The following is a 9,547-nucleotide window of genomic DNA, read 5'->3' as shown; positions in this document are numbered from 1 at the left end:
ACGTTTTTCTTTTCTCTCGTGCCTCCATCTAGAGATGATAGTCTAGAGATGGTTCTAAATGAAATAAAACTAACCGGCATCTTTAAAATTTGCTTCTAATTACCGCTTATAGAAAAATTTTTAAAGGAAATTTAGTTACTTAATTACCAAAATATTATTTTATAATTAATTTAATTACCAAACACTTATTTCATTCATATATATATATATCAATAAATTTATTTATATTACTCATGAAACCTGCTGGTGAGCAAAAAAGTCGGCTCCCTCACTAAAAGTACTATAAATGGTTTCGAATTTAGCTCTTTCTCTTGCATTATATCTGTATGGATAATTTTGTTTTAGACAGCTCAAAATACCATTTAACTTGTAATATTTAGATGGCCAGTGACAGCTACAGGGTAGCACACATGTTTTACAACATTCTGGTGGAATTTGTTCTTTTTTTCTATCCGGTTCCAATACAGACAAAATATCTGGCTTGCTTGAGCTATCTTGAGTCCAATAACAATTGCAGAATGCGCGACAAGTACAAAACTGAATACCGCGTTTAGGTAGTTTATGTGGCGGATCAGCTTTACACGCATACAATTTGTAACGATCCATACCGCCAAATCTTTCAATTGTGCCTTGTTCTCTTGCCAGCCAGCGTTCAAGTAAATCCCAATGATTATTGGGTTTGCCGGTGGGACGCAGCATTTGCATGCGTCGCCAAAGATCTGTACGTCGTACGTTTTCAAATTTGAGTCCAGTTTGCATGCGAAACAATTTATATAATTCGCTATAATGTTCAGGAGGCAAAGATAAATTTCGCATAAATTTTGTCATCTCAAAATAAAATAAAAGTCGTATGCCATAAGCGATATGTGTGATGTGTTCAAAATTTGTTATATTCATTGCTGAAAGTGCCTGCGCATTCACCAACAATAATTTACGTCCAGTAATTAGATTTACGCGAAATGTGTTCTGCAAAGAAATTAAATTTGTATAGCTTGGAAGGATTTGTGGTATCATAATGGCGTATGAGCACCTAGAGCTGGATTTCGAATCGATTTTTAATCGATTTAATAGGTCTTCGAAAATACATCATTTTACAGTTACAGTAGGTACAATATAATATTGATTGATCGAAATTAGCAGAAAATATTGTTGCGATTATTAGCATCACTGTGCTGTTAGTAAATACTCATACCACAAACACATTAAAGCAGACGCCGCCAAACACTGAAACAAATATTCGCACTCAATTCACACGTATTCTTATTCTCTTTCATTTAGTAGTCGCAGAGCATTTGGCGCAGTAACATCGAACGAATATTTGTTGTAAATATGATGCATTAAGCGGATCATCGCGCTCTGACTAACAATTATTCATTTTCATTTTGCCGACGTCTACATTAAAGCAAGCCACACATGAACACATCAATCATCATTTACACAGATTGATAGAAGGAGGCGATGAATATCTCACATACACATATGTAGTAATAAGCTAAGAGTTGTTACTAACACATACACTAATATGGCTAGTGGAAAAGCTTAAACTACAAATATACATGCATATCGCTGGTAACCAAGCAAGAGATAAAATTGTTCTCGAACACATTTTCGCGAAATGACTAGACCTTAGGAGAAATGGGTGAGCGAGAAAACCGAGAGCAGAAAAGCAGCGCAAGCTGAGGAATCAGTAATCAGTTTGATTTAAACACGCGGTTAATGAAGTATAATTGTACTACTCCCAAAGTAATCTAAATAAAGACAATTTTGCAATAAGGAATATTGGAGTTATTTATTCGACAGTTCAGCGATTTGAACGTAAGCAGACGGTGCACAATAAGCGGGATTTCCCTAAATTCGTTACAATATATTTACTGTAATTTTTTAATACATTTACCTTCACTGGCGCATATTCATAGTCAAAATAAAATAGTTTCAACTTAATTTAGAATCATAACCTCCCAGCAAACATTCGGAGTGAAAAACGAAGCCTAACAGACACCTTAATCGGAGCGTTTACACTCATTATGAGGTCATTTAAGAGCCCGAAATTAGTTTGTATCCCTTCTTGCAGTGGTCGTCTGATACTAATTCTGCTCATAATTTGCTTTTCAGAGTCATTTACGTGCTTTGTATTTGGGATTTCAGATCAGGAGGGATTTTGGACGCATCACATTAAAAATGTGATTATTGGCTTAGAAGCAGGAATTTTGGGTGAAAACCATAAAAGTTGGACAAAGTGAGTCAGCTCTAATTAAAGACAAAGAGATCTGGACACACCTACCAGGGCATACCACGGATGCAGTTTTGTGGTTGCAATGAAAAAAGTCCAAAATAATCACATTGTTAAAATACACATATTATGGAGATGATTTGAGAGAAACGTCCATACCAACTTAAATCGTGAACAGCGATACGTTATAACAATGATTTTATTAAATTATTATAAAATGGGAACGTTTGTTATAAAGTTGCTTTATTTGCTAAACACTCTTGGCACATACATAGCTCATAGTTTTCATCATATCGGAGTCATAAAAGACTCCTATATGATCAAATTTCTGAGCCTCATATTTTTCACATACATATCAGATTCCTAAATTATGAGCGCTCCGCCTAGGCGATTTTGGCGTTGCTTAACAAATCACGCCAGCTATCCTTGTTTCAATATAACTGACACCAAGGAAGTTCAAGACTTCTTGGTGTTAATCTTCCCACTTCGTCTGCTTTCAAATAAGGGTGCCGATAGGCATACAATTTGTGTCAGAGCATCTTTATGCATTACCATAATATAACCTAGCGGTTGGCATTACGGAAGGAACCATACATCGTCGCAGAACTTTTCTCGTTCACTGGACCAAACCATTGTCCCTCCACACGGTCCGTTTTTCCGAAACATATATCAGAGCTGGTATAATGAGAAATTTATAGCGCGTTACTGACAAGAGTTATTCTATGGTTGATTTCTAAGCTAAAATTGCAGAGAAGGCAGATTTTTCTATAGAAATTTCTGCGCACAAAATTGGAATATCTTAAATAAAAATTGTTCATGCTCCATGGAACACGAGGAAGGTTTCTTTAATTCTGCTATGATTAAATTTTATAAAACACAAAAATTATGTTATCTCAGTATCAAATACACTAATTCCAATCCCATGCATCCAATTCGATGGGAGGGCGATATGAAGAACCATGTTTTTGCGAATTAGCGCCAATTAACGAAACGAGAAAGAAATTGGCGAGCTTTTTTTCAGGATCAAAATCGTGGAAACAATTATGCAGCAATAAACTTATTTAGACTCGATTTAATCTGTTAAATTGATTTGTTTTGTGAATCGAATCGACAAATCAGATTTTCAAAAAAAAAAAAAAAAACGAATCGAGTCCAGCTCTATGTGCACCAAATGGAATCTTTACGGGACTTGCAACACCAACAAGTCAGCCAACCAATCGCATGCCTAGTTGTTCAATACCTTACCTGATATTGTGGATACCCATATTTGCGTATCCATTGATAACATTCATAGTTCGACCATTCATAAACTGACGGCAACGGAATTTCATCCACGACACGAGCTGCCAAATTGAATAATGTATCGGGTGTGGTTTGAAATTCGATGGGTAGATTATCTTTTTTATATTCTGCAAATTTGTTGTAAATTTTTGGATATTGAAATTTGCATGCCTCCAATGGTGGCGCTCTTTTCTTGGGTTCTCTTGGTTTCACATATTTGTCATCAGAAGAATAGAATAAACCACGCGAAGTTGGCAATGTGAAATTAGTAGATGATGGCATTTATACGTACGAGTGAAAACTACGCGTGAATAATTTTTACTTAACCGGTATGTGATACGCTGTTAATATTTAATTAAAAATTAAAAAAATAAATAAAAAGTTACAAAACTGCAGCAGCACAAAAAAGAGTTTTTTATAAAATTGCTGAAAATTTCATTTTGTTTAAAGTTACAAAAAATTGTACTAATGACGTGTGAATTTGAAGCAGCAAAACGGGTGACTCTTTCTTTAGGGTGAAATATTCCTCAAATTTGTATATCTCCGATTTTGATGAAACTGCGCGTAACGGGCATTCAAAGAACTGCGTGGATATCTGCAAATAGAGTAACGCCGTACCCCATCCGTATTATCACCAATGTTGTAGACGCTCATCATCAATCAATTGCTTAGGCGGTTTGACAGGATAGCAGTCAAACCCACGTCATATGCAGATAACGTTTCAGTCATCATAAGCGGCAGATGTCTACCTACAATAAGCTTTATGATGGAACAGGCACTTCGGAATGCACATAATTGGGTATCTGGAGTCGGGTTAACCACTAACGCGGAAAATCCGATATAGAGTTGTTTACTAGAAAACATAAGATCCCTAGTTGGACGAATTCTTAGCTTAGAAGGCTAATTCTATAAGAAAAGCACATTAGAAAATATCTAGGCATTGTACTAAATAGTAAGTTGTCGTGGAAACTCCAGTGGAAGAAAGAGCGAAGAATGCATCCGCGGCACTGTATATATGCAAGAGGATGCATGTGTGGTCATTACCCAAACTTTCTTATTTGGTATTAATGGCAGTTGTTTGGTGGACAGCCACACAAAAAAGTACATATATCAAAAATCTTTAAGGGATATGCAGATTATCAATTATAAGCGTAACTGGAGCGCTAAAACTACCCCTACAGCAGCCACCCAGCGGGTTAGGGGGATTAGAATATAACCGCGGTAGGTATGCCTGTCGTAAGGGGCGATAAGGGCGAAAATACCAAATTGATTCAAGGGGTTGTGTAGCGCAACCCTCTCAAGGGGTTGTTAGCGCAATATATAGCATCTCCAACCCAATTGTCAACCACGCCGTGGCGAATCCTGTTTGCTTAATAGGTGAGGTTCAGGCGTCCCAAAGTTCCTCATGGAACTTGGGAGTGGGGAGGGTGGCATGGCTTGCTTAGAAGGTTTAATATAGTCATATAAATCGTTCCCGATATGGTCGGGCTAGTACCTTAATGTTGCTTTGTTACCGGAACGTACCGGATCTATATCCGGCAAAGGACCATCAACAGCGATAACACTCCCCAAAGCAGTCGTGGTGTGTCTTTATCGGTAATACAACAACAACAACGACAACAACCCCTACAGCAGCATTACGTGCCATTCTACACATCCCGACTGCAGACGAAATGGCGAAAAAAATACCATTAGCCACTGCAACAAGGATCTATGCCTTGGGCAAGCTTGAGTGTAAGCCGTTTAACGCCATCTAATATCGAGTAAACGGCATATGTGGTTTCTCGTCTGAGCTTCGAAAGAGATATTGGGCCACAATTGAGACAGAGGGTTACCGTCAGGGTGCAGAAATGGCAGACCGTCGGGTCTGCTGTTTACTATGTCGATCCTTGGTGTGAATCCATCATGTGTAATTGTTGCATGACCAATTTACGGTGCTAAATTTTCGGACAGTTTATTTCAATTTATTCGTAGTATCCATTTGGGCCAAAATAATCACTTAAATATGGCCTGGGTTGTTTGCACGTCCCAAAATCACTACGATTGGAGGTGCTTGAGAGTGGGTATTAACAGTTTCTCTTTTGAACTAAAATGCCGTAATTGCGTTTGAATACGCGGGCTCTGTTGAGAGTCTAAAAAAATTCCAACTAAAGTTGCATCATATCATACCAGATGCAAGTTTATGGGCTTATCTACTTAAACTCTTTATTAACTTTTTTCGTGATAAGAATTTTTTCTCCAATCACTAAGGGCCGTTTTCACCATCACCAATTAATCAGTTATCTTTATATTATAGAATTTCTAGCTTTCGACATGCTAACTGAGGAATGGAATGTCAGTTAAGCGCATGGCAAAACTGTAAGCAAAAGTCAGCTGTTTTTTTTTTTTTTTGTTTAATTTTTTCAGGATAGATTTAGGTATGCGATTTGTATTACAAAATGTTTCAAATTATCAATTTAAATACGAGTGGATCACACTGTGTTGATGAAAAGGTAAATGATAAAGTTTTCAGAAGGTTTGCTATCTTACAGTTAAATTCTAAGTAAGCAAGGAATGACGATCTGCTCTTTTCTGTAGGATGAACATTGTATCTATAGATATAAGAAGCCAAAGAGTGGATATATTTTCCGAGCATTTTTCTTATAAAACTACTTAAATCAGTCATATACTTAAGGTATTGCAAACATTGGATCTTCTATAACAAACAAAAATAAGATAGAGCAATGGACCTGCATAAACTTCTCGAGTAATTCTATTGTGCCAAAAAGCTGCTTTTGCGGGTAAAGCATGAACCGGGTATTGCACAAGTTGATCAACAAATTGGTGCTGAATATGTATATTTTTATACTCAGCTGAGCAGAGCTGTCAGAGTATATTAATTTTGTTCGCATAACGGAACCCCGTAACGGCATAGACTAATCGAGATAGATATATACTTCTATAAATCAAAATGATCTGGGCGAAAAAGAAATTCATTTAGCCATGTCCATCGGCCCGTCTGTCCGTAAACACGATAACTTAAGTAAATTTTGAGGTATCTTAATGAAATTGGGTACGTAAGTCCCTGGGCACTCATCTCAGATCGCTATTTAAAATGAACGAAATCGGACTATAACCACGCCCACTTCTTCGATATCGAAAATTTCTAAAAACCGAAAAAGTAAGATAATTCATTACCAAAGACGAATAAAGCGATGAAACTTGGTAGGTGCTTGATCTTATTACGCAGAATAGAAAATTGGGAAAATTTTGGACAATCGGCGTGGCACCGGCCACTTTTAAAAGAAGTTAATTTTAAAGTTTTGCAAGCTGTAATTTGGCAGCTGAGTATGTAATGTTCGGTTACACCCGAATTTAGCCTTCCTTACTTGTTTTCTTCAATTCTCAGTCTGTCTGCAATGCGTGTACAAAAACTAAAGCTACACTCATTCCAATATGTCAATCAGGCAGACACATCATCACTTTACTTTTTATTCGAACTTGACTTTTGCAAATCTTAACAGACGAAAAAGAGGAATTCCTCTCCAATTGATGCAATGAAAAAAAAAAATGCAATGCAAATACTTGTGCAAATATAAATATCTCAATGCACCGTCGCAAACATTTCTCAAATTGTAATCTTGACACCTGTTTCTGCTACTTTGCAATGTAGAGCATTTTTGGTTGGTAGAATTGCTCTGAATTGAGATACTTATGTATTTGTGCATTATAAACAAAATAATCATAAACAGACTCACTACTTCAAAAGGTTATAACAAAATCAAATATATTACATGCATTTTGATACCGATTGGGGACAGTTTAGGGGTGGGGCACAGGTGCCGGCTTCAAAAAACTAAAAATTTCTAAAGACCCAATTCGATTTGCGTATATAACATATATATTTTGATCCTGATTGGAAATGGTTAAAAAGTGTTGAAAGGAGCTCAAGTTCAGATTATACCACGAAGACTCAATGCAATAAAATTTGTGGTCAAAAGCCATATTATATATGAAACCGTGATATTTCCAGGGCCTGCAGTTAATATCATAAATTTCACAAAGTCAAATTAAATTTGTAAACTTTGAGAATAGTAATTCGCAAATAAAATACTCGCGTATTCACTTATAACGTGTTAAAATCAAACTAACTTCATACTCCCTAGCTTGCACTGCTTTCATACACTCAGCTGCCTCGTTCGTCTATTTCTCATATGGTCTAGACTTTTCGCGAACAGCCTTCTGCAACAGCTGCTTATTTATTTGTCATTTATATATCTGATATTCCCTTTTGCCTTCTAGTTATATGCATGTGTATGTTTGTGTAATAACTTCTGCTCTTTGGTGATGACAACATGTATGTATGTGAAATAATCTCTTAGCTCTAGGCTTCGCTGTTGTTGTGTATTTATTTATTAGCAGCATAGTGAATTCTTGTTCGCACTAGAAAAAATTACTCTTACTTTTGTGTGATCCATTTAACCGTTTAAAATCGGGACCAATCTATGTAATATCGCAAACTATAGTATTATTGATTTTGGATATTACAAAAAAAAAAAATAGTTTTAAGTTTTGGAGTGAGCCCGGAAAACAAAGTTTATATGAATTATGAGGAACCACCCTAATGGGCAGCCATAGGTATGCTTGTGATTGCTTTACTAAGTGCGATAGGATAGGTTAGGGAGCTATTTATATGAAAGTATGGAAAAGATTTAGGGTCACGGAAAATGATTTACACTTACATATCTCATTTGAACAAATGCATTTCACAGCTGGTTGCAAATATAGTTGCTGTCTCTATCAACATTCATATGTACATAGATATTTCGTCTCACTGCAAGTGATATACAATTCCTCAAAATTTTCATAGAAAGAGGTAGAAGTAGAGGCAGAAGTAGAGAGGTAAAGGTAAAGGTAAAGGTAAAGGTAAAGGTAAAGTTAAAGGTAAAGTTAAAGATATAGGTAAAGGTAAAAGTATATGTAAAGGTAAAGGTAAAGGCAAAGGTGGTAAAGGTAAAGGTAAATGTAAAGGTAAAAGTAAAGGTAAAGGTACAGGTAAAGGTAAAAGCAAAGGTGGTAAAGGTAAAGGTAAATGTAAAGGTAAAAGTAAAGGTAAGGGTAAAGGTAAAGGTAAAGCTAAAGCTAAAGGTAAAGGTAAAGGTAAAGGTAAAGGTAAAGGTAAAGGTAAAGGTAAAGGTAAAGGTAAAGGTAAAGGGAAAGGTAAAGGTAAAGGTAAAGGTAAAGGTAAAGGTAAAGGTAAAGGTAAAGGTAAAGGTAAAGGTAAAGTTAAACGTAAAGGTAAAGGTAAAGGTAAAGGTAAAGGTAAAGGTAAAGGTAAAGGTAAAGGTAAAGGTAAAGGTAAAGGTAAAGGTAAAGGTAAAGGTAAAGGTAAAGGCAAAGGTAAAGGTAAAGGTAAAGGTAAAGGTAAAGGTAAAGGTAAAGGTAAAGGTAAAGGTAAAAGTAAAGGTAAAGGTAAAGGTAAAAGTAAAGGTAAAGGTTAAGGTAAAGGTAAAGGTATAGGTAAATGTAAAGGTAAAGGTAAAGGTAAAGGTAAAGGTAAAGGTAAAGGTAAAGGTAAAGGTAAAGGTAAAGGCAAAGGTGGTAAAGGTAAAGGTAAATGTAAAGGTAAAAGTAAAGGTAAGGGTAAAGGTAAAGGTAAAGCTAAAGGTAAAGGTAAAAGTAAAGGTAAATGTAAAGGTAAAGGTAAAGGTAAAGGTAAAGCTAAAGGTAAAGCTAAAGGTAAGGTAAAGGTAAAGGTAAAGGTAAAGGTAAAGGTAAAGGCAAAGGTAAAGGTAAAAGTAAAGGTAAAGGTAAAATTAAAGGTAAAGGTAAAGGTTAAGGTAAAGGTAAAGGTAAAGGTAAAAGTAAAGGTAAAGGTAAAGGTAAAGGAAAGGTAAAGGTAAAGGTAAAATTAAAGGTAAAAGTAAAGGTAAAGGTAAAAGTAAAGGTAAAGGTAAAGGTAAAGGTAAAGGTAAAGGTAAAGGTAAAAGTAAAGGTAAAGGTAAAGGTAAAGGTAAAAGTAAAGGTAAAGGTAAAGGCAAAAGTAAAGGTTAAGGT

At 35.8% G+C, this 9,547-nt stretch overlaps 1 protein-coding gene across 1 annotated transcript; it reads right to left on the bottom strand.

Moving 5' to 3' along the window:
• Nucleotides 1–231: 231 nt before the first annotated feature.
• Nucleotides 232–3,793, bottom strand: LOC137235676 (uncharacterized). The gene is made up of 2 exons (XM_067758561.1): nucleotides 3,476–3,793; nucleotides 232–966 (listed from the first exon to the last, which is right to left on the bottom strand). Exons 1-2 carry the CDS (start codon nucleotides 3,791–3,793, stop codon nucleotides 232–234), a joined length of 1,053 nt encoding a protein of 350 aa, XP_067614662.1.
• Between the last annotated feature and the right edge of the window lie 5,754 nt (nucleotides 3,794–9,547).

This window comes from Eurosta solidaginis, unplaced genomic scaffold, assembly GCF_040869045.1.
Source record: "Eurosta solidaginis isolate ZX-2024a unplaced genomic scaffold, ASM4086904v1 ctg00000151.1, whole genome shotgun sequence".
NCBI lineage: Eukaryota > Metazoa > Arthropoda > Insecta > Diptera > Tephritidae > Eurosta > Eurosta solidaginis.
This window is presented reverse-complemented; position numbering and strand designations above follow the sequence as displayed.